At 36.5% G+C, this 26,684-nt stretch overlaps 1 protein-coding gene across 6 annotated transcripts in view; it reads right to left on the reverse strand.

Moving 5' to 3' along the window:
* Positions 1-26,684, reverse strand: part of SCAF8 (SR-related CTD associated factor 8) — a 156,685-nt gene that overhangs the window by 47,220 nt on the left and 82,781 nt on the right. For 4 of the 6 annotated variants that reach the window (XM_039528213.1, XM_039528214.1, XM_039528212.1 and 1 more), the window contains 8 exons: positions 24,462-24,562; positions 20,855-20,968; positions 19,770-19,926; positions 18,234-18,364; positions 12,545-12,689; positions 12,021-12,098; positions 10,019-10,240; positions 6,895-9,339 (listed from right to left, as the gene is read on the reverse strand). In XM_039528213.1, the coding sequence (XP_039384147.1) occupies positions 7,589-9,339; positions 10,019-10,240; positions 12,021-12,098; positions 12,545-12,689; positions 18,234-18,364; positions 19,770-19,926; positions 20,855-20,968; positions 24,462-24,562 (2,699 nt within the window). In that variant the 3' untranslated portion in view covers positions 6,895-7,588. Of the gene's footprint in view, positions 1-6,894; positions 9,340-10,018; positions 10,241-12,020; positions 12,099-12,544; positions 12,690-18,233; positions 18,365-19,769; positions 19,927-20,854; positions 20,969-24,461; positions 24,563-26,684 lie in introns of those variants that run through there. The other 2 variants (XR_005595412.1, XM_039528211.1) reach the window with 1 other exon arrangement.

The following is a 26,684-nucleotide window of genomic DNA, read 5'->3' on the forward strand; positions in this document are numbered from 1 at the left end:
AACTGGACACTGAAAAAATGTATTTCAGTAAGTATTTTGTCAAAATAGCTGCTTTAATTTTTCTTTAAACACAAAAAATACAATAAATACATTAATGTAATAGGTCAAGATTTTATTTGCCCCAGAAGTTAGTTTCCACATCTTTAACTCTGCCCCACTGTTCATTTATAAATGACCATATAAATAAACTGAATAGTGCCTTAAAAAAATATTTTATCTGAATTAAGCCCCATATGTAATCTGTATCTCTTTTTGTAAATGTATTACATGAGCACATAAAATATTTTGTGCTCATGTAATAAAGGTCTCACTTGTTATGCATACAAAATAACGGGGCAGAATTGCGAATTATAATAGCAAAATTTAGGATACCTCAGAAACTTTACTCTGAATATCATAAAATTTTGTGCAATTAAAATCTCACCCTTAACAATAAAATTATATGGGGCTGATTTGAATTTACTGAGCGTATATTTAATAAAAACAAAGCAACTGAATTTATCAGTGACTGTGCAGGAACAGCTACCAGAGGGTCAAACGAGAACACACTAGCTGATATGGTCAAATATTCATTTTCAAAATGTGTCAAAATTTATCAGCAAAGATGTCTGAGAGTATACCATCTTCCTGGTCTTTTAATAAATACTAAAAATCAGAAGCAATGTAGAAATCTACTTAACATGGGGGGAAAAAAAAGTCAAGTTAGTATGTGGAACACAGCATGTGGTAAAATTTCCAAAGAGTGTACGTGAATTAGGAGCCTAAATCCCAGTTTCAAAAGTGGCAGGCACTTAGGAGCCTATGGCTCACTAACTTTCAATAGTCTTTTGAGTTAATTTAATTTCCACTGTTAGAAACCTTTAATGCAGGATTCAAAAGAGTATATTACATCCTTAAGTTTTCAAGTAAAAGCTTTTTTTTTTTTTAAACATAGGAATACAAAATCTTAAACTAATTATTTACATATAATAAGATGGAAAAACAGTATCGCAATGACCATGAAAATTCTTTGCTGAGACCCTGAAAAGTAATGCTTAGTTTAAGTTATAAGCCCCTGATAATGGAAATTTATAATTTAAATGATGAAAACTAGCATTTCTGCAATACTTGAAAGGAATAAATTATGGCAGCAGATATAATAGAATTATATGAGGACACTCTGCACATTCCAAGATGTGCTCAGTAATCTGTGGGATCTGAACCTTTGGCATCTATCAATAAATGGCCCAATACTGCAATTCTTGCAACAGTAATCCCATGAGTAAGGAGTAATACCATGAGTTTCAGGGTAGGGTTTATGGGTAGCCTTATATTTCCAACTACTTGAAAGATTAACAAACAATAAAAGATTGGGTATCCCTAGTAAAACTTTTTTGTAGTAATGGAATAGTTATAATCAAGCCCTTTATATATTCCAAGAGAAAAATTCAATCACTGGACCGATGTCCAACAGCTAATCATTTATTTTTTTTAAATACTACGAAGGCCACAACTTTCCTCCTTCCCAATTCCCAGAGCTCGTAATGTGTTTATTTGACCATACTGCTAACTTAACCTATATACTTTATATGCCTTTAATGGAAGGTAACTAAGGCACTCATTCAGCAAAGCACTTACGCCCTAATTACCTCAGTAATAGCATAACTAGAATAACTTGTGTGATAGAATATAGTACTTTGATCAATTTATAGAGTGATGGCAGTGTTACTTTGATTGGAAGGAAGGGGAGCAGTGGAAAAAACTACTAAGAATTTTGGAATCATTTACTTAACTGATACATATTTTTAACATTGCTATCAATATGATAGCTGGGCTCAGTTCTCAATTTTCTAGATCATATTATACACCAAAATCTCACTTTCAACTGGGAAACTATATGCAGAGACAAAGTCTGCTGCTTCCATGATGCACTCAAGTCTTACTAACCCAAGCCTGAATTAATAAATGTTTTCACTGATTTCACCAGTTAAGGGCTTTAGAAATTTACATTAGAAATTTTTGCACTGGTGTAACTACATCAATATAATTACACTGTTGCAACCCCAATTCAATTTGCTGCATCCAGACTAGGCAGTCTTGCACCTGTGTGACTTGCTCTAGTTTCATAAAGAGGTTACATTCCTCTGAGTAGCAGCATGTGGCAAATTTTACAAAGTTCACTGAAAAAATTGGTAAAATATCAGATACATGGTAGTGTTATCCCTCATTATATGTGTTATGCTGTAGACAGAGGTACAGGAAAAAATACATATAGAAGAAAAAACCAACATTGACAGAACAACAAGTACAAAAGAAGTGTTTAACTGAGATTACCTACAAATTTCTTCCAATATAACTAAGTACATGAATATGACTTTATCTGATAGTATAATGAGAAAAAGTTGGAAAGTTAAATTAATCCCCCAATTTTTTAAATTTATTCTGTAAATCATGAAAGTTAGCAAACCAATGACAACTAATATAATTGACATTATAAAAATTAAGTATGTATTTTAACTACTTTAAAAGCAAACTGAAGAAACCTTAAATTGCATAACAAATTAACATGTTTAATTAGTGCATAAATCAAACCTCCTCCTTTCTAATCTTTGGCACTATTGCCTCTAAAAGATGGTAAGAGTGGGATTTTCAGCTTAGTTACATGACAACTTGTGTGTGTAGCGCACAAAAGGGTACAATTTTAAGGCAAATTAAATTTTATAGTCTACTGACCTCAAAATAACTACTGGTACTTAAAAAAACCTGAACAAGCCAGCCCGTCATCACCTAAAAACCCAATTCAGAGCAGTTTCTTTTTTATTGGAGGTCAGTTGTTTAAAAAGATGTTATGAGTTTTCTTCAACTTTTTAGAAGCTCTACTTGACATTTTCTTCATTGTAAAACTTCATGTCTAAACTTTAAAATGAACAAAATTTGTTATCAAATGTCAAAAGCACTGCATAATTTGTACAGAATATAGCTAAACCTATCAAAAATTAACACCTTCTAGATCAAACTTCCTTTTTTCCTTTAGATAGAGGAGCAAATGGTTATGATTAAGACAATTCTGTCAACCAGGTATTTTCTCAGCCACCATTCAGGTCCCAGTAACAGGCTTCTATAATACTACTGGAGACGGAACAGAATGTAGTTATAGAATACTAAACAGAAAGATGCTGTTGACATTCCTGTTCGGTTGAACATTTTCATATTTTAAAGCAAAGCAAAAAAATTTAAAACAGGATATGTCACAGATACTGACTCATCAAGAGATTGATTTAAAAACAGAAAGTTCATAAAGGCAAGGTGTGTCACTCTTCAATAATGGTTTGCTTAACACAAAAGTCTGAAAATAATCAACATGTACGAAATAGATTACATTTTGGTATATTCCTATTTGCATAAGTCCAGAGAACTCCTGGTATGTGTTTGAAAAAAGCAACTGATGTACAACTAAAAGAATCAACTATGACAATTTTAACCAGGAAAGCAAAAATCCTTGCCCATTATTATCGATATTAAAAAAAAAAATCTAATGATGCACACTGCCTTATTTTAGAAACTGATCAGGTTTACTAAATGAAATACATTCATTTCTAGCTTTAATTATAGCAGGGAAAAAAGGTTATTATCACTATTTGTTATTTCTAAATATGTTAATGGAAATGTGAATGTAGGAAATTTGGCATCTAAGTTTTGCAGCTCTAAAGATGCAGTGAGTGAAATATGAGGCCCAGTGGAATTAGAACCCAGAAAACAAATGAAAATCTTTACAGACATTTGGAACCTCTGTATACTTTCAAATTTGATCATTTAAGGGGACTGATCAACTTACTGCAAAGTCTATCAGAAACATTATGTTGTGAATTTCCTCTACAGGCTATCTCAAAATCTTTTAAAGATACTTAAATGTGACGCTCACCCTGTGCATTATAGACTAAATTATGGGACCAATACTCATACCGAACAGTACCTAACTTCATGAACAGAACCATTTGAATTAATAGGTTTTTTTGCAGATTTACTAAAGGATATCAGAATCTAGTCTTATACATTTAATTCATCTAATAATGTTCCACAGCACATATAAAAGCTTAAAATAACTGCATGTTAAGGCTTGCAGAAAATAGTATCAGTATAGACATGACTTCACCATAACAAATAAAGGCCATGATCCTACACTGTGACCGGCATGGGCATAGCAGTCTGCTTACACAGATCACAATGCAGGATGGCGGGACACAGAATGTCCAAAAAGGTAACATTTTGCATGTCTGAACTGATATGAGTAAGGTTTTCAACTAAATGTGTATTAGTAAATTTTAATCTTTCCTATTTGTTAAAACTGTTTGACATCATTTTTTTCAAACTATAAAACATGCATATTTCTGTTATTTATGCAAATAAAAATGTAAACAGACTCATGCGTCAGGTTCTTTAATTGTTGGAATGTGGCAAATATCTTCACTGTCAAAAACAAAAGGGTAGAATATTCTTTTCTTGTAAGAGGATAATCTTTTTCTTGAGAACATTCAAAGACTTTAATCTTGTCACTGAAAAATTTTAACAGCTACAACTCGCTATCTTTAATTACTAATAAATATTTGATTCAGGCCCTTTCCCTGTTTCTGAATACTTTTCTCTTGGGACTATTTTTCTATGCTTAGGTACTACTAAAATTAGAAGGTGTGAAAAAAAGTTCTAGCTGGAAACATGATGCAGCTAAAGACTACTTTTCTGTACAATAAAGTTTTATTCTACACAAGAATCAAATAGCTGTTGGAAACTGTAATAGTACAGTGTACAACTACACTAAGTACAGTAGCCAATTTATTAAAAAGACATTTACAGAACAGATTAAAATATTAACACAGTTATGCTCTTCATCTAATGAATATACATTGCAGAGTCTCAAAATGTTTTGCCTGACCCAACAAACATGCACAAGGAAATGGCAATGTGATCTGGTTTACAGCATTGCCAATTGAATTATTTAATCTCCCTCACCGTGTGGCGATTTTCCTGCACCATCCTATTACAAACAATGAACATACTGCAAATCTCAATTTAAGAAAAGACAAGGAAGATTAACTTTCTATCTTGTTTTTTGTTTCATTGTGTAAAACACAATGGTGAAAGCAAAGCTTTTGGAAATATTTGCATTTTGATACGACTATTTGGAAAATCAATGAGAATAAGCTTTTTCATGTACAACTATTAACTTAAAAATGTCAAAACACTATCAAACTGAAAAGAAAGGAAAGGAGTGACTTCAAAAAAATACTAGACAGCTATTTTATGTTCAGTCATCCTAAGTCATGCACGCCTGATTAGCAAATTATTAGCAGGCTGAGAGGCACAATACTGATCAAGTTCCGTGACCTGCACAGTCTGCATTTGAAGGTATTTTTGCCCTAAACATTGTAAAAACCCGTCTGGAAGCCAGTATATCAGCATGGTCCTGTTACATGCTATTGCTTATTTAATGCACCTGAATCTCTCTGCTTCCTAGTACTAAATATTATTACTACTTGCACTGTAGGTGCAAAATCATTCATATCCAAGCTTTTAAAAGCGATATTTTCATTTATGAAAGCAATGTTAGGGGCTTTTAAAATAAAAATCCTAATAACTGAGAAACAGAACCAGGGTCACCACAAAAAAGGATCACATATAACTTCTCTGTAAGTCCAGATGTATTCTTATGCACTACAGCCAAACTCCCAAGTGACATCTTCACACTTCATATCCTTGGGGGAATTTTTTTAACACAATACAAACTACTAATAAATTAGTATTCTTTAATAGTAAAGATCAACTCAGATTTCCCTGAATTAAATATTTTCCATTCTACAGAAGAAAGTATCATTACTGACTCTCAGAACTTACTGAGAGAGAAAATTCTCTCTCAAAACTTAGAGGATGCTTTTGGACTCAGTGAATTTAACAACAGATTTTCTGGAAGGGGAGAGGAGTACTGCAAGTGGGACAAGCTGAAAATCTTCCATTACTACATCATCAAATCTTCCACCTCTGGTTAAAAAGAAAAAAAAGAAAAAAAAAAGATATGCAAGAAGCAAAACAGGTGAAACAGAAGGGAGTAGTGCTACTGAATTACTTAGGAGGCCAATTCATCTCAACATTTTACTTAGAAATTCTATTTCAGTATTAAGCCTCCAAAGCACAAAGTCCACTTCATTTCTAGTCACAAAGATATATTTTTTTTTTTAAAGAAAAACCAACAACAGCTTTATACTTTTCATGCAACAATTCTGGACTTCAGAGATTCACTGCAAACAAATAACCACAAAGTACTTTAATGCTACCACTATCTATCCAGAACACCAAATATATTACAAAATAAGACAAGGTAAACATTTGCTTCAATTTTGGCTTCATGCATATCTACATTTTTTTAAAAGTAAGCTAAAATCCTACAGTATATCTTTACAGTATATCATGTTCATTTCACCCTCTAAAAGTAGTAAGAACAGTACCTAACTATGAGTGAGTAAATAAATGTAAATTTGATTTAATCAAATTAATGTCTCGAAATATCTTGCAACCTCAAGAAGGTGAAAGACTTATTTTTATAACCTAATTTCACTTCAGTTTTATTAATCTGTCTTCAGTATTCTGTGCGCGCACACAGGCACGCACAGAAATAGCGATATCTACTTACAGTTTACACAAATATTTACATACATGTTATATACATAAACTAATGTGACTGCATGATTTTCAATATAAAAGCATATGCTTCTTTCTAGCACATATAATTGTTGCATTGGTCTTACAAGAGTAATATAAACCTTTTGCAACAACTAGCTAAAGCATATACCACAGCTGATCCAGGTTTTCATAGCTTGTAGGGTTTTGTTTTTTTTTTAAAAAATACAATACCTAGAACACTTATCAAACAAATATGCTTTATTGTCATCTAAAAACAAAATGCACCCAACATTAAAATGTACTTTTATCATTTTTTTTAACCCACTGCAGTACGAGGAACAAATCACAGACAGTTACTTTAGAGAAAACAGAGACTATAGTGTGGATTTTACAAAAGCACTTTTAATCTCTGTATTATGCTCCTTAAATGACCAGGCTATTTCTTTTTCTTTCTTTTTTTCTTTTCTTCCTTTTTTTTTTTTTTTTTGCCAAATTTCAGGAACATAAAATATCACAGCTTTGTCTATGTTTAAAATTCTGCAGCAGCCTAAAAACATGGACAAGATACACCAGCACCTGCTTTCAAGTATAACAATTTCCACAGCCAACCTAATGGTAGTATCTAAAAAAATTCCATTTTCTTCCATAGGAAGTCTCTGTTTGACAAGCTGTTATTTATCATTGTGACATTAAAAGCAACTGGGGGCAAGTCTGTGTTTTATCAGAGAAATAAAAAATGTTTACCTACCATGTTCAAATTAAGAACAGTGTTCTATACAAGTCAGTTGTACAGTTATTTAAGTGAAAGATGAACATGAACATCAGATTAACTTAATTCTGGCAGACAAAAGCGAACTGCTAAGGTCCAGTCAGCCATTTATCTATTACAGAGAGATGACAACTTTACAAAAGGTATCTTTTACCTACTGAGTGATGATTATGTCCCCTCAGTTTCTGTGCTTTCTACCACTGGTTCACTTTCTATATCAGCTTCTGTGTCACTCTTCTCTTTGTTTATCTCACTTGAAGATGCTAGTTTTTCATAAAGTTCTGGATCATTCTGCACTTGCACATTTGGTGGTTGACTTTCTGTCTCTGTATTTTCACCATTTACCTGGGGTATATTATCAGCTTTGCGCTGTGAAGTGGCCCCTTCAAAATATTCAAAAACCCTTGGATGTGGAGGAGGGATCCAGTTGTTCTGCATTCTGTCTCTTCCAAATCTGTTTCCATTTATTTCTCTGCAAAAATTAAAATCTCTGTCATCCCTATCCCTCTGTCTTTCCCAGGGTCTTCTACGGTCATCAAAATCTCTGTGAGCATCTTGTTCAAATCCCCTATTCCAGTTGGGACCACTTCTAGCATCAAATCTGTAATTTACATGCCGAAATCTCTCTCTATCTTCATGGAAGCTTTTAGGACCACCGTAGATAGGGAAAACAGTGTGTTCTCTTTCATCATAATCTCCTCTCTGTCCCCAGTGCTTTTCTGAATTGAAACCAAAATGCTCTCTTCGACCAATATTATCCACACCTGGTCTTCCAAAATTCTCTCTCATATCTATATGCGGTCTTGCAAAATGTTCTCTCCCATCTATTGGAGGTCTTCCAAGACCCTCTCTTGGATCTACTGGTGGCCGTCCAATAGAATCCCTGACATCGACTGGGGATGGCCTATTAAGAGTCTCTCTGTTTTCCACTGGCGGAAAGCGATAGTCTCGGTCTCCTTCCTGTTGAATGCCATCACCGCCAAGTGGTAACCTTTTTTCTGGATTAGAAATGCTATCAACATTTTGTCTTCCAGGTGTTCCAAAATGTCTCTCTGTTTGGTTAAAAAGATCTCCTGGAGGAGGAAAAGGACCTCTAGGTGGTGGATGAAGGGATGGGTCAAGGATTGTTGGAGGAGGGATATTACGCTGTGGTGGCATTCCAGGCTGTATTAATGGAAATCTTGGTCCAGGTGACTGGGGTATTAGTCCTGGACGGAGATCTAAGAGAGGCATTCCAGGCATCCTTTGACTACTAATATTTAAATGGGGTATGTTTTGAATCCCTGGTGGATGCTGCATCCCCAGAAGTCCAGAACTACTTGAGACATTGGGTGGTGGCACTATTAGAAGCCCAGAGCTGCTTGAGACATTTGGTGGTGGCACTCCCGCCAAAAGTCCAGAGCTACTTGAGACATTTGGTGGCGGCACTCCCGCCATAAGTCCAGAGCTGCTTGAGACGTTTGGTGGCGGCACTCCCGCCATAAGTCCAGAGCTGCTTGAGACATTCGGTGGCGGCACTCCCGCCATAAGTCCAGAGCTGCTTGAGACATTCGGTGGCGGCACTCCCGCCAAAAGTCCGCAGCTGCTTGAGACATTCGGTGGCGGCACTCCCACCAAAAGTCCAGAGCTGCTTGAGACACCAGGTGGCTGCACTCCTCCTACAAGTGCGGAGCTGCTTGAGACACCGGGTGGGTGCACTCCTCCCGCAAGTGTGGAGCTGCTTGAGACACCGGGTGGCTGCACTCCTCCCGCAAGTGTGGAACTGCTTGAGACACCGGGTGGCTGCACTCCTCCCACACGTCCAGAGCTGCTTGAGACACCAGGTGGCTGCACTCCTACTGCACGTCCGGAGCTGCTTGAGACACCAGGTGGCTGCACTCCACCCGCAAGTCCGGAGCTGCTTGAGACATCATTTTGAACTGAAATACAATAAAAATATTTAGTAGACTGAAAAAGTCAACATAACATTAAACAGTTTACAATACAAATAATATTTTAATCCATTATTTCAGTTAATATATACATAGTTGGAATATTTACTTATTTAAATATTTGTAATAGTTTTGAGTTATGAACACAGATTTTTTAGTCCCAGTGGTGAAGACTGGGCATTAAGTCATGGAAACTGATGCCTTTACATAGTAAAGCCTGAGCAGAAGCTTTTAAGGGGCAGGGAAAATTACATGCTCACCAAGGCTACACAAGAAAAAAAATGAACATATTTGAATGAATGCTTAAAACCATATACTAAACTTAACTACCAGTTCTTGTCCCATTCCACTTTCAGTAAAATTTAAAGGATTTATTTTAAAATCCTCTTAACTACATCCCCTGGCCCAGCTTTACTTCTCTAGCCTATATGCACACAGATCTGTGAGAGAAATTTCTTTTCCACTGAAGACATGGCCTACTGGAAAACAGCGATCAAGAGATGCTAAAAAAACTCATCATCAGCACACTCTGTCACAGATTAAATCCCAAATCCAAGACCATATTTTTAGGATGAATTAACACAATACATATGGGTTAACTTAAAAACTTGTATATATAAAGTCAATTTATATGTGGTGAAATATGTAGGCTACAGAAATTTCTTACTAGATCTGTTGTTTTCACTGGAAGAAATCTGAACGTCTGCAAGATGTGATCCTTTTTCTTCTGACTCTGGTTTGTTGCTTGGAAGAGGGTTAAAAACACTTCCTGCTGATAATGTTGGAGTGGCTAGACTGCTAGAAACGGTGCCAACTGGTAAAACAAGGCTACCAAAAGGAACGTCTTTCATTGTCTCTTGAGTAATGGATAGAGGAGGCTGCACTAGAGCTGTAGGGGAAAAAACACAAAACAAAACAAAAAAGCTCAGTATTTCTTGCCAATTTAGTTTGCCAGATGCTTTGTTGTTAGAGCATATCACCAAATATAGTCATCAAAAACAATGATATTGTTCACTTCGGAATAAATTGTTTTTCAAAAAACATCTGTAATCCTTATAGGCTTCCCAATGCTTCACTCTTAAGTAGTAGATTATAAATAAATACAGAAGCAAACAACACTGGTTTCAACAGGCTTTAATATTCGAACAATTGAATGTAGCCAACTTGAAAAGATTGAATAATGAAAATAATAAATCATAAATAACAAATTCAATGATTGAAAAAAATACAGAAATAATTTGCTTAATGCGTATTATTTGATCACCTATACAACTCTCGATTAAACAATGTATGTATGAATAATAAATCATTAATTTGCAAATAATTTCTTCAATGACTCCTAGGAAAATATTAAATATACTGTTTGTGAATATTATTAGACCAACTAAACTATGTACTATAAACTTGTTCCTAATACAATGGTGAAAACAGCATATGAATTCCCCATAGAACACGGTATCTACCATAATTTGTATACTATTAACTAAGAACAGGGTAGATAAAAATCAATGATTTTTATTTTTAAATTTAAAAATTAGATTTTTTTACTTAAATATAGGGTGTTTTTTTTAAAATAAACCTATTTAAAATTGCATTTGAAATCATGACAATCTATGTTGAGGCCTAAACTTACCATATTCTATCAAAATCATTAAAGTAAATTAAACAATAATACTGAACAGTACATGTTTGCTGCTGAAAGTTAAAGAAAGTTGAACCACTGAATTTATGGGAAGTCACTACTGGCTATGCACCTGGAACCACAGTTTGCTGAAGTGCTACACCAGCTTTTGATGGCAGTATCCTCCTCTGCAGATGCAGAGAGAATATTTTCTTCATTTCAGTTTATTCCACTAGTTCAATTCAATGACTAGTTCATTCAAACTTAAGAAACCAACTGGGAGTTGAAAATGCAGGAAAGCTTGTTTTCTTCTTCCAATCTATAAATAAAAACTAAGTGTGAGAGGATGAGATCTACTTGTACTATAATTCTGAAGTACAATGGTGACCGGAAACAATCAGTTCAATTCACTAACTAGAGATAATACTTTGTTTAATAAATCAGCTTGTTTTAAATGCAAAACATGTTCTGATATATTTTGTGATAAAGTTTTTTTTTCTTATGTACCCCGCATATTTTAGGTGACTTTATTTAATAAAAAAATTATTTTAAAATGATGGTTTTGTACACTTTTAACAGAATTCGCATTTCCAAATAGAGCATGACACAAATCACAAGTAAAAAATTAATTTAGTAAATAAGAAATGCACCAGTCACCATTTTCTAACATAATAAAAAATGTAAAGAATCTAAAGAAATGCAAATTAAGCTATATAATTGCTTAAATAAATGTGTACTGATCTAGTGTATCTCCTGGTTAACAAAAAGAGCCAAATTTAATGTAAAGACTATATTTAGTTACAAATCAACATGTTTTAATAGTTATCAACCAATGAGAATCAACTTTTCTTTAAGAAGGTAACTAAAAAGTACAAATGCAAAACAAGATTAAAATTGATTATTTAAATCAAAGTTTCCTGCTTGCTGATTTATATCAATCCACCTGGAGTAAGAATTAGTACAAACAGCTAAACTTTAATTAACACAAAATTAGAATTCTTTAAAAAAAAAAAAAAAAAAAAAAAAAAAAAAAGACAAGCCAACTCACATGTTGGGACTCCTTGTGGCACAACAGGCGGTGGAACAACAGGCGGTGGGACAGGTGGAACCGGGGGAGGCATAAAACCTATATGAACAATCAGAAATAATTTAATAATATGGCCAACTCTAATAAAACCTCAATAATAAAAATAGTAAAACCTCACTAATCTGCACTAATCAGGAGAAGAATGTCCACTGCAAACTCGCAAGTCAGCGGTGTAGGAAGAGAATCAGCAATGGTTACTGCTTTCCAGAGGGCTCCAACTTTAAACACAGAGGATACCAAGAATACTCAAAGGAACAATTGCAGTTTCACCTAACAGTAAAATTTTTCAGTTGAAGAAAAATGGTAAAAAGAAACAACTAAATAAAGAGTTTGATTTTTAAAACTAGACTGAAAATGTGACGAATTAACTAAAGCTTCTGTCCTGAATCTCTAAATCAGAAATAATCCTAGCACATAACGTATGTTTAAGATACTCAGTTAGCATGGATATACTTATTATACAATCAATTAAAATGGTAACTTACCAGGAGGTGGTTGTGAAGGGTTGAAACTTGCCCGCAAGAAGGGAGGTGGTGGAATTGAACTGTACCCAGGAGGCGGGACAGACATTGTGACAGGAAATGATGGTGGAACTAAACTAACAGCAGGCACAGCTGGAGCTACCGGAATCTTTTTTTTGGTGGGAAGGAAAAAAGAAAACAAAAACTTCAACTTTTACATTATTCAATGACTTTGAAAAAGGAATAAAATGATTTGATTGCAATTACTGTTAACTGAAAGCAGTAATTATAATCAAGGTTCTACTTATGTTGTGGCAAGCATGATGAATTACATGGCACTTTGGGGTAGTACACTAGAAAATCTGCAGCAGCTGCAGGTAAACAAAAAATGGAGGGTTTTATAAATTTAATATGGAAAATGTATTCACAGTAAGGCATTATTTGTGTTTTAACTAAAATCTTAAATTTAAAATTATACCTCATTTCTCTAGTATCCTAATTTTATATAAAAAACTAAATTGTATTATAGAAGTTGCCTGATAAAGCTTGGATGAAGGTATTTTTCCTCTGAAAGGTGACTAAAAATAGCATAATAGCACTAAAGTTTATTGTGTTTTGATTTTCAAATCAAATTTACAAATAAAACTGTTTTTCTAACTGCTATCTCTGCAAATTCACCTCAGTAACTGACAGTCAAGCTAACTGGTTTCATCTAACACTATCTGAAAAAGTTTCTGTATGTCTAAATTCTGTCTCAATTACATTGGTAGAACCCTTCAAACAGAGCTAAATGCAGAATTTGGCCCTAAAATTAGTACTTAGGCCCCAGGCCTCACTACAGGTCAGCAAGAATATCGAAGACATTTGAATGCACACTGGGAGAATGCCATGTGTCCTTCCTTATTCTGTTTTAAAGAAACAGTATCAAAATACATATTTATACATTGTTCTTAATTCAGGAACTAGATCTTTGCTAACTTGTAGGAAAAGAAGACAACGGGGAAAGGAGAGAGAAAGAAATGAGAAAAGAAAGAATAGGTGATAGGTTGTGTGGAGAAGGAAGGATTTAAAAGGAGTTTCATTTTTTTTTGTAATGCTGTGTCTTTCAGCAATTGAGAGCCTCTTTTGGTTTTTGTTTTATAATTCCATCACCTTTCATTTAAAAATTCAAGTATTTAACTATTTCAGTTGAATAATGGTAACTTGACAGTGTTTCAAAAAAGAAAATGATTTAGTGGGCTAATAAAGAGGTTACTCATCTTGTGCAGGTACTGTGGTTCTTCAAAATGTCCCCCCCCATGGGTACTCCACTCTAGGCGCGCTGCGCCCAATATGCCTCAGATCAGAGATTTTAGGTAGCAGTGTCCATTTGGCCCGCTCATGAGTCCCCCACAACCTTGTACCCTGCACTGAGGCTATATAGAGCTGTATGGGCGAACCGCCCTCAGTTCCTTCTCTACCACAGAGAATGCCGTAAAGAACTCTGAAGCAGAGGGGAGGAGGGTGGATAGTTGAGCACCCAAAGGGGAACACATGTTGAAGAACCACACAGTTACTGCACAGGTTGAGTAACCTCTTCTTCTGCGAGTAGTGTGCCTATAGGGGCTCCAGTCTAGGTGATTATCAAGTAGTAACCTCTACGGAGGAGTGGGGTTTAGGAGAAAAGTCTAATGTTGAAGATAAAACAGTAGAGCTAAATATGGCATCAGAAGCTGAAGTATGAGTGACTGCATAGTGTTCAGAAAACGTATGAATAGGCTCCCAAATCACGGTTCTACATATTTCCACGACGGGAACATTCTTAAAGCCTACTGAAGTAGAGAGGGATCTCATGGGAGTGAGTTAGTACTATACAGGGAGGCTGTACATCATGAGACTGATAGCAGTAGGTAATGCAGCCAGATATCCATCTAGAGAATCTCTGCTTGGAAATTGGAGATCCCTTAGTTTTGTCCACAATGGAGAGAAATAGTCTGGGAGATTTCCTAAAGGACTTAATTCTGTCTCAGTAAAAGGCTAATGCCCTCCAGACCTCGCATGTATGTAGTGTCACATATCCTTTATCCTGGTGTGGTTTAGGGAAGAAAACAAAGATGTATAGGTTGATTTATGTGGAAGTCCAAAGATATGTTTGGCAGGAACTTGGAATGCAGTTTCAGTGTGGCCTTAGTCTTAAACAAGACAGTGAAGTATGCCATCAGAGCGCCCCTATCTTACTCACTGTTCGAGCAATGGCTACTAGAAATGCAGTGTTCATAGACAAGTATTGAAAGGAGCAGATGTCCATACGTTCAAAGGGAGGCCTCGTATGACATCTGAGTACAAAGTTGAGGTTCCATACCAGCGTAGGACATCTGATTTATGGGAAGAGGTTGTCCAGTCCTTTGAGAAACCTCATTGTTGTAGGATTAGCAAAGATGGAAAAAATGATGGAAGGCCGTAATAACTGCCAAATGCACTTTTACGGAGCTTAAAGATAACCCTGTCATTTTTAGCTCTAAAATGTAATCTAGTACAAATGATAATGGAGAGGATTTAGGTGAAAGACGTTTTAAGTCACACCAAGTCTTTGAATCTCATCCACTTTTTGGCATGTTTGCCACAAGTACATAGTTTCCTACTATGTAACAGCATTCTGTTTACGTCCTCAAAATAGATTGTTTCTAACCTTGCAAGCCATTTATCAGCCATGCCTTGAGCCAAAGAACCCTGAGTTTGGGGTGATGGATTTGACTGGCATCCTGAGAGTACAGATGGTCCAGAGAGCTATCAGTTGAAAAAGAGACAACTGAGTGAGGTAAGGAAACCATGTTTGTCTCGGCCACCTCAGAACTACGAGAATAACGTTGCTTTGGTTTTCCTTATCTTGCATAGCACCTTGGATATCAAGGAAGTTGGGATAAATGTATACAGAAGGTCTGGACTCCACCAAAGGAGAGCAGTATCTCAGGGTTTGCTGTTTTTTTTTAAAAACTACCTGCGGCATGGAGAATAGTTTTCTTTAACTGTGTTTGCTTGGCAAATAAACAGTTCTGAGCCACCCCGCGAGGCAGCGCATGTGTAGTCACAATTGTTGAAGTATGGGAAAAATCAGAGTTCCTACAACAAAAATAACTTTTGAGAACACTCTGGGTGCAGAGAAGAGACTAAAGGGAAGCACTGTGTATTGAAAGTCTCTTGACACAGAGTGAGACATAAGAACCTTCTGTGGGAGGAGTGGATCGCTATAGGGAAGTAAATGTCTTGAAAGTCGAGGACCTAGAACCAATCCCCTTGGTCCAATGATGGAATTATTGAGGCAAGAATTACCATTTTGAACGTCTGAATCTTTATGAATCTGTTGAGTCAATTTAGATCTAGAATAGATCTGCTGTTCTTTTTTTGGAATCAGGAGATGCCTGGAATAAAATCCCATACCTGTGTTGCACGGGAACTGGTTCTACAGCACCCAGATTCAGAAGACAGTTGATTTCCTGTCGCAAATCGTGCTCATGAGAGGGATTCCTGAAGGTGGGGCAGGGGGCGGGAAGTAAAGTGGATGGAGACATGATCTCCAACACCCACTTATCCATAGTGGTATGTTCCCAATTCTGATGGAAATGAGAAAGGCAATCGCTGAAGTGAGGGAGACATGCAGATTGTTGCAGCAGTTTGGAGCACAGATGGTAGGTAACTTAGCACCTTGACCGGCCCATCAAAACTGATGTTTTGAAGTTGTGGTTTGTGAGGTCAATGCCTGAGAAGTAGCTAGTCTCTTCTACTGAAACTGTTGTCTCTTTTGCTGGGGTTTGTAATATCTCTGGGAGGTGGGCAACTAGGTGAGACGAGATCTCTGTGCTGTCTGGGACTTACTGAACTTTCTTTTTTTGTGCAGGGGCATAAATTCCCAGACAGTGCAAGGTGGTTCTAGCATCTTTTAAGGCATGCAGAGATTCAGGATTTTTTCCCCACAAACAACTTCAATCCATCAAAAGGAAGGTCCTCAATTGTATTTTCAACTTCCCTTTGAAAACCAGCATCCAGAGAGACCTGGGAGAACTGGGCATAACCTCCCTGGGTTTAAATTTTTTGAGGGGGAGAAACAAAGAAAAATAGATAAAGGTAGATAACAGTCCTTATCCTAAAAGTATAAAATCACAGTTTTGGAGGGGGGAGGGGGGGCGTTAAGAGTATTTGCTTGAAATCTATAAAATTACTACAGCTAACTCACACAAAGGAAACTCTAAGAACTAAAACTAACTAATAAGAACAAGAGAAAAATACAGTTGAGGTAAGCTCTATTTGGATGCTGCTCAGGCTCCATTGCAGGCTGAGGAGGCTGAGAACGAACTAAGGCTATATAGCCTCAGTGAACCGCATGAGGCTGCGGCAGGTGCATGTCCAGGCTGAAAAGACATGGCTACCTAAAATCTCTCATCTGAGGCACATGGGGCACAAGTGCACCTAGAATGAGCACCCATAGGGACACTACTCGAAGAAAAACTTGGCTCTTAGGCCTGAATTTACTAGCTGAAAATATAATTACCTCAAAACAGGAAGAGTGTGCTCAAGTATTAACAGTATGTCTGCTTTCTTGATTCAATCGGAAATGTAAAACAATAGTAAGGAAGGCAGAAATGTATTAGAAATACAAAAGAATACAATATAGCGCGAAATGGTTGAAATAAGAAACTAAACATAATTCTTGTGACAGAAAATGGAAGACAAAATACAAATTGTCTTAAAAGGACGTTAGTCATGGAAATAGACTAAAAAAAGTTAATCTTCATTCTGAGGTCCCAACAAACTACTTTAACATTAAAAAAATTATTAATGCCAAAAGCTCAGTTCTCCAGAGCAGTCATGTAAATTAGCAATCTTGCATCAATGCAAGGAAAAAAAAAAACAGCTACAGGTTTAAAATGTATCTTTCTGTGGTGCCATTATAAATAAAACTTAGTAAAAATAATTTAATCACTAAATAATTTTGACTGCGAGCATTTCAAGACATTCTTGACCAACATCTTTGGTATTGCACACACCTGAAAGACTAAAAAAGTTACAATACAGTACCTCCAGCTTTCAAAAAAGAAACAAACCTTATTCATCTGTTTATTAAGGCAGAGAAAATCCTTTTTAGAGGTAGAGTAATTCAAACTACATTAAGGCTTAGATTGTCCCTACCAACCTCCATTTAGCAAAAATGTTCAACAAGATCCTAAATCAATATGAAGGCTGCCCAAAAGCGTAAGAAAAAAATAATTTTCATTTATTCTCAGATTAATATGAAAGAAAGGGGAAACTAATGTAAAAAGGAACTAAAGCCAAGCAGAAGTGGTCCCAGGCAATAAAGAGTCATTGTGCTGGTGGCTCCTACAAAAGGATCCTTTAGTAGCTCACACATTTCAATCTTCTTCTTTTAAACAACTGATTGCCATTTCAATTTTATAACATTTGCTCTATCACCAACATTTAAGCCTGGATTCAGCAAAAGAGGCATGATATTAGAGTCAAGCAGAAGTTTAAGAGCTTTGCTGAATAAGAGCATTAGTTTACTTATTTTAAAGATAAAATAAAATATAAATCCTCCTTGTTCTATATTTTCAATATTTATCCATGCTATTTATTCTAACTTAGCATTTGAATGTATCCATATTAACTACAAGTTAAATCTCTCTCTAAAGAAACCACCCAAAATATGAAAACTGTGGGTACAAACATGCTCAATACTAACCTGTAGCATAGTTACGGATTGAGTATAAGCTTCTGTCTGTGTTGTAACAGCTGTATTCTTATCGACAGTTGTACTCTGAGTAGTTTGGATATTTTCTTTAACAGCCTCTGAGCTCCTCACAGTTTCCCATTCTAAATAAAAAAATGTTTTTATTTATTTTGTAGAAAATGAGTTTAAATGTTCTGTTTCCATTTCTACATTTAAAAAAAACCCACCATCAACTTGAAAAAAAATCACATTTTGGTCAGAGCTTACTGTAACTGAATGAAGCTAGGGGGTGAAAAACAAAATAAAATTATATAGATATAGACACACAGAGTTCCTCTCTTGGCAGAAAGACCATCAAACATCAGCAGGAGAACACAAAAATCCCGTAACTTTTTTTTTTTTAAGTGAACGGAGAAGAAAAAACAAAAATTCTAGGTATACAATTGAAATGTTACTATATCAGAAGCTGATTTTTTTTAAAATGTCGATTTAAAAAATTCAAGTTGACTGTCACTTTATAAATGATTCATGACATGTAAAGAATATAGCAGCCCCTTATGTATTGTCATTTATATTTACAACATGTCTGTATTACTGAGTAACTAGTCTGACACATGATCACATAGGGTACTTAAAAACAAAAAAACCCACCTCCACCAGCCCAAGGAAAAATGAAGTTGGCATTCTAAATGGAAGGTGTTGGATTTAATTTTCAATATTGATTCAAATTTAAATTTTGCTGCCAGAGTTAAAAAGATTGGCATTTATATACTCAAACATCCCTTGTCAATATTTAAGGCTATGTCTACATAGCCCCACAATTTGGACTATGGGGTGTGAATTGCAACTCCCCTGTGGGGATGGTGCTGGTGTGAACTAAAAGGTACCTAGTTCACATTACATGAACTAGATGCCTTTTAGTTAGTTCCTGCAGCGTGCACACAGGGGAGAAGTGTGCAATTCACACTCCAAGAGTCTGAACTGTGGGACCGTGTAGACAAGCCCTGTGATACAAAACAGATTATAAACCAATCTATGGAGGCTGGAAAGAGGAAGCTCAATAATACTGAGAGTCTCAACAGACAGTTTTAAACAATAAAGGAATATCCAAATCAGTCTCCATCATTTTACTTTTACATACAACAATCTAAAGACTTGATTTTTCAGAAGGAGTCACAACCAGATCACAGATTTTGCATGCACTAATATTTGTACATGTACTTAGTGACTGAACATAGAAAATCAGAAGCCACTTTTAAAAATATTGATATTTATTGTCTCGCTTAACTCCATTGGTCTGAATGCTGACATAGTGTTATGTTGACTTGCAGTGTTATCATCAGATGTTGACTCAAACACACGATAGAGGCAATCCAAATTTCTGGATTTCAGACCTCAGTGCCATCTGAACTGTACACAGGAAACTAATACTAACAAATGCAAAAAAGAACATGTACACCAAAAATACTCAACTTTTGAAAATTAATTTAAGGAATAAAGAAAATAAACAATTTTTACTTAATAAAAGTTACACGTAAGTATCAATACCTGTATTTACAGTCTCCTGGTCGATCATGCCTCCTTCAGCAAAGCCATCCAAATCATCCAATTTTACTTTTTCCCAAGGTATATACGAAACTCCAAGATCCACATCCCAAAATTGCTTGTACTCTGTTTTCACACCTTTATTTAAAGCCCAAGCAATCTGAAAATAAAATCCAATCAGATGATGTAGCTGAATTAAAACACTTTAGTTATCCACTTCATCTTCCTGTCAGTGCAGGATTTATCTTCACTGTACATTTACTGTATGTACCAAGCAATAGGGCACGGACTCAGCATCTCATAGCAGCAGCCACTTGGAAGATCTTTTGGCTCTTTGGTTACAATGAACTATAAGAAATGTTTCAGAGTAGCAGCCGTGTTAGCCTGTATCCGCAAAAAGAACAAGAGTATTTGTGGCACAATTAGAGACTAACAAATTATTCCGAGCATAAGCTTTCGTGGGCTGAAGTGGGCTGTAGCCCACGAAAGCTTATGCTCAAATAAATCTGTTAGCCTCCAAGGTTCCACAAGTACTCCTGTTTTTTTTTTATAAGAAGTGTGTTAAATATTATTTCTAATTTACAGATGGGGAAATGGCACCACAATGCTGAAAAGATTTACCCAAGGATCTCAGAGTAAACTAGTGACAGACACCTCAAACAACTCGAACACTTAAGCACATGCTTAACTTTCAACACACAGTCCTCAGTGAAGTCAGTGGGACTACACACGAGCTTCAAGTTAAGTTTGTGTTCTCTGCATAGTCAAGAATAGAACCCAGGTCTCCTGACAACCAGTCCTTGTGTGTTAAAACTTTCCAAGTATTTCCTAAACAGCAGGTGTATCATTTTATTTTTAAGGTCCTTCCTCACTACCTGCCCAAATACACATTTTATAAGAAAATTTCCCACTCTACCTCTTACAAACAGAAGTTATTTTGCCTCCTTCTCGTGCTCTATATTGCACACCTTGATCAGACTCATAGTATAGAAAATTCATTATTTTTCAGAGTACACAATTAAACTATCATAATAAAAATTCGATTGTATTTTAAGTTGGGCTATGTTACTGAACAAAATATGGCTTACCTTAATAATTTTAGATCCAATCTTGTAGGATCCAGAACTAAGTTTCTGAAGAGCACGATATGCATCTTGTCTGTGAACCATGCAGACATATGCACAACCTCTTGGAGGAATCATCTATGAAAAAGAAATATATCTTATTATTATGGCAACTAACACTTGTTTAGACAATGTCTTAATGTGTCTGTGAATTCTAACTTTTTGTAAAACACTAAAGTTAACAGTTGTTAAAACTAATATAATGGGTGATAGCTCTGTACTTTAAGAAGTCCAGGAGCAGTAGAACTGTCATGAACAAGTATTTGTAGCACAGTTGCAAGTTACTGGTCATAAAAAAAGTGGAATTCACAGCATTTCTGAGAAATGCAAATAGATGTAAGACATTGTATTTACAATTTAAAGTGACATATATGAACAATAGGCAACACCTTTTATTAATCTTGATAACAGCCCTCTTTGCATTTATTCAACTGCAGAATGATGGATAAATATAAAAACTACTTTAATGCAATGTTAAGGTGGCAAAAGAGTAAAAAAATGCTAATGTTAATGGGCCCAACTCCTTTGTCCTGGCTGAAATTCACTTGGCACAGCTCTGGTGGTGAGGAATAAAGGAGTGAATTGCTCCTAACCTGGTGATGGCTAGGGGTCAGTTCTGCCAAATCCAAGTGAGAGAAGACCCCATAATGCAGCATTTCTCAAAGGGGGTTGCAAGAGCAGAGGCCGCTGGCCAGGTGTCCAGGTCTGAAGGAAGCGCTGACGCCAACAGCAGCACAGAAGTAAGGGTGGCATGGTATGGGGGAGGGATTGCGGGGTTGTGGGTGTTTTCACAGTGTGAAATATTTTCAAAGGGGGTCCCAGCAAAAAGAATTTGAGAACCCCTGAGATAATGGTTCCAAAGGACCATTGTGTCAACTGAAGATCACAGTAGCAAAACACACCCACTCATCTGGGCTCTGAAGCTTTCTGGGTCAGGCAGCCAGGGATTCCTCTATGCCAAGGAATCTTCACATGGCTTGTTAAACCAACTATACAGTCTGTTGCAATCCGAAAGTATGACAAAGGAATCTTAGTAGCGCCAGGATCTAGCCCAAAGTTCCTTGAGTATTAACTTGACTAAATTCAATGGTATATTTTCTATTCTTAGTTTCTCATGTTAAATGTACACTACAAAATACAGAGGGGGTTAGGCACGTAGACATGTTCAGATTGCAGTAACTGTAATTTTCCATTACTTGACTTCCGTTTTAACTGTAAAGCCTTAATAGTGCATTTTATTTTTAGTTTCCTTAATAAACAAACAAACCCACAAACAATACCCCCAAAACCTGTGCTTAATGTTAGTATTTATATGGTCTCAATTAGGTTTTGTAGTTCACATCAAAATTAAATAACTAGGGTTTTTGTGTGTGGTTAACTATTAACCACCAAGGAAAATGTACCAGCAGCAGTTGCCTGAAAAACAGAATTCTTGCATTTCTCAAGATGGGAGACAAAGTCTGAACAGTTCTCACTCACTCACTCATATATGCTCACTGAGCATGTTCAAAAGTGATTTTTAGATAGTTTAATTGTTTACCCTAATCCAAAGAAAAGCCCTACTCATTAACCATTATTTACAAAACAAACATGGAAATTTCTAAATTTCATTTTGTGCTATAATCAATGTTTCAAAAGTGTGATTAATTTATCTTTTTAAATGGCAAAAGTACTGTTATACACTCAAATTCAAACAACTGAATTAAATTTCCTTAAGATTTCCATACAATTATGTTTCCCCATAGAGGCTAAGCAAAGAAGTTTACAGTAAAAAAATCAAAAACCATTTTAGACTTCTGAGCATCCAAAATCAGGGAGTTGCAAAAGAATCTGTTTTGCCATATTAATCATAGCTTTCACTATGATGCCAGAGGGACGGCATCTCAGTGATAATATATTATATAGTGTGGCCAAAACTTATATTCATCCGTTATAAATATAAAAAGTTATTGGATGTTGTTTAATAACTAAATAGTACTACACAGAGCAACAAAATATTTTTAAATGGCTAACTTGAATTCTGCTGTTTTAAAAGATTAATTTTTATAAGATGTAAGCGTGTCGGTGCTCCAATTTGGAAGAAGGGGGTGGGGAAATGGCTGAAATTGCTTAAAGTGTAGTTCTACTCTGAAAGGCAACTTTATAAAAATGGCACTGTGGGATTCCATGATTATTGCTGTCATTATTTCCATCTCAAATTCGCTCAGCTTAGAGGATATTTTTCTTAATTGCTAACTAAACCTGGGATCTGAAATATGAACAGTGCTCCTTCTGTCTTAGATTTAAGATTCTGCAGGGCAAACGCTACCCTCAGCTACTCCTGTGTCACACTGCTGCATTCAGGTGTAAATAAGGAAATTATCTGTAAAGAATGGGATAGTACACGTGGCCCTGAAACTGGAACTTTTTTAACAATTATTTTCTTGAAGCCAGAAAGAACCCAGTTTGCTCTCCTGCAATGGTGTTGGTTCTGCATGACTGACAGAACTAAAAACCAAATTTACCATCAGCACTAAAGTAATCTGATCTGACTGAATACTCACAAGAAGTAGATGTGTTAAAGAAGATGTTGATTTTACAGTGACTTTTCAGAGTACAAAAAAATGATTATATACACCCTACATTAACTGTGGAATCTGTGTGAACAGTTACTGTGGGGTAAGCAAGCATCCTTTCTTCTCTGAGTGCTTATCCATAGACTCCACTCTTGGTGACAAACAAGCAGTTGCCCATTCACCTGGAGTTGGACGCAGGCACAGTACCAATGCACACTTCTATTCAAATAATTCAATCTCATGGGCCTGGGGAGTATGCATCAAGAGTGGAATCTCTGTAAACAACTCAAAAAAGAACTACATTTTAAAGTGAGTGACAAAATGGACCAGTTTATTTTTTATGAGATAAATTATTTTGTTACAATAAGAAATAGCATGTGTCTGACAGGCAACTGAAATTGTTATAGTTTGAAGCAGTTACTGGAGTAGCAGTCCAGGTGCGCTCGTCATTAATTTTTCCTAATATTGCACTATAATGTGTGTATTGTAACTAATATTTGTGATTTAATTTTTTTTTTAACCAATTCCTCTCTTATAGCGTATTTCAGTGTAACAGTCAAAACAATAATTCCCATGAATAATCTGAGGGAAGCAGCAAACCCATTTGACTACGTAGGGTGCCTTTTCCTTAGTGGCTCAAATGCCAACTGTAATACAATAGAAACAAACAGGTAAGGATTATGGCCAAGGTTTGTAAAAATGAATCCCTAAAGGTAAGTTCCTAACTCTATATTTAGATGGTTAAATAGGACTCAGGAATCTAACCAGAGGCACTCATTTTTTAAAAATCTAGCATATAATAATAAACTACAAGAAAACTTCTTTTTCTAGAAGACAATTAATTCAGTTCACACATCTTATATTTTCTTAAATGCAACATGCATCACATCGGTCATGTTTTCCTACATATTATGTACATATTATTGTGGATTTGGCAAATGTACCAGACAGCATACCCTTTCCTAAATTAGTAATATGCAAACAGTTTTAAAATTTAGGACACTGTGCCCACTTACGTTAATAGATTCTATTTGTCCAAATTCTTCGAACAAATTAGTTAAATCTTGCTGTGTGGCCTTCTTGTCTACTTGACCAACCCAAAGAGTAGTACTGCACACTGTCAAGAGAGACATTACATAAATTAAAAATGACAATACTTTGCATGACATTGGATTCTGCATCCAGTAATTAAGTCTAAACCACCAATCTGAGGCAGGAATTAAAAATATTTTACCCAGGTAACAGAGGTTAAGTAAACTTATCCACATAGATTAAGTGATGTGCCCAAATTCACAAAATGAATTAGTGATGAAGCTGAGAACAGAATCAAGAAGTCTTGACTCCTTGCCCATTGTTCTAACAAATAAAAAACACAACATTCCATTCAGATAAACTAGCCTTGGTAAAAGGTTCTTGATCTTTCTAACTCAAAACAAGCACTTCATAAGAGGCAGGGAAATGAAAGCACACTGTAGATCATCAAAGAAACAAGTATTTTTAACAAGCAATATTTCTACTGAGCATGCAATCTCACATATAAATCTGAAGATTTACAGAACAATTTATAGAACAGATGAATACACGAAAAAATGAAAGTTAAGGAGCATTATTGGAACTGGTATTTAAAGAAGTGATCACTGGGTCAGTTTCCTTCCTCTTCTGAATGTAAAACTGCAAAGAAAGATTTTTCATATAAAAAGTCATTCACCTGAAAGCTAACTCATGTCTGATATCCATTTTGATATTAACCTTCTTGTGAATGTTATATTTGGATAATGCTTTGATGAATACCTTCATCACTTTAAAAATATATATTTTCTGCTAAGTAGGCAAGACTGCTTGCCCTCACTGAGCATTAATGGCATAACAAGTCACAGGTACTAAACTGAAGACTATAAAAAATTATTTGCCAACAATCAAACTTCAAACTTCTAAGACAGAGGTGCACAAACTACAGCCTGCAGGCCACATCGGCCTGTGGGACCGTCCTGCCCGGTCCCTGAGCTCCCGTTGTTGTCCCCTCCCCCGCAGCCTCAGCTCACTGTGCCACCGGCGCAATGCTCTGGGCAGCAGTGCAGCTGCAGAGCCGCGGCTTGACTCAGTGTTTTGTGCTGCGTGGTGGCGTGGCTGGCTCCAGCGGGCGGCATGGCTGCCTGTCCTGGTGCTCTGGGCAGCATGGCTGTAGTGCCGCCACCCACCGGTGCTCCAGGCAGCGTGGTAAGAGGGTGGGGTTGGACAAAGGCCAGGGGAGTTCAGGGTGGTGGTCAGAGGGCGGGGAACAGGGAGGTTGAATGGGGGCAGGGGTACCTGGAGAGCAGTCGCGGGAGTAAATGGAGTGGCGGGGATCAGGCAGGGGTTCCAAGGGGGGTCAGGGAAAGGGGGGGGTTGGATGGGGGCAGAGGTCCGGGGGAGGTAGTCAGGAATGAGAGGGTTGGATGGGGCAGTCAGAGGCAGGGTTGCGGGGTGGACAGGGAGGGTGGGGGGGCAGGGGTCCTGGGCGTCAGGGGTGAGACGCGGGGAGGGGGGTGTGTGGAATCAGATAGGGAAGGTCTGGCTGTTTGGGGAGGCACAGCCTCTCCTAACCAGCCCTCCATACAATTTTGGAAACCAGATGTGGCCCTCAGGCCAAAACGTTTGCCTGCCTAAGGTGTGGTTTAAAGAAAATAACATTCTCAGATGGAAGACAAGAAACCCAGGGGAAATCAGCCTGAAGAGAGTGTGACTATTCTATAATTTGAAAAATGGATTCTTTTTATTTTTTTTTTTACAAGAACTTCTCATCCTTAAACAGAGTGAATTAGGGACTGAAATTTTACTTTACTTTGATCACTGATGAATTACAATAGTGTTAATTTACAAACATTTAGTGCTTACTGTGCTGTGGTACTTTAACCTGGCAATAGAATTTAACAGTATTTTCTATTCTTTGTATAGGAAGTATAGTTTAATATCTTAGCACACTGAAGTCCTAAAATGGGTGCATTCTCTCTACCCCCTCCTATACCCCAAAAAACCCTTTGTCTCCTGAGGGCAAGTCTACATTAGAAACACTACATTGGCACAGTTGCAGCTGTGCTGCTGTAGTGTATATACTTACTACAGCGACAAAAGGGTTTTTTCCATCGCTGTAGTAAATCTACCTCTCAGAGGCACTAGCTAGGTTGATTTCTTCCATCAGCCTAGTGCTATCTAGACTGGGGCTTAGATTGACTTAATTATGTGAATTTTTCACACTCCTG

This window comes from Mauremys reevesii, linkage group 3 (assembly GCF_016161935.1).
Source record: "Mauremys reevesii isolate NIE-2019 linkage group 3, ASM1616193v1, whole genome shotgun sequence".
Lineage (NCBI taxonomy): Eukaryota > Metazoa > Chordata > Testudines > Geoemydidae > Mauremys > Mauremys reevesii.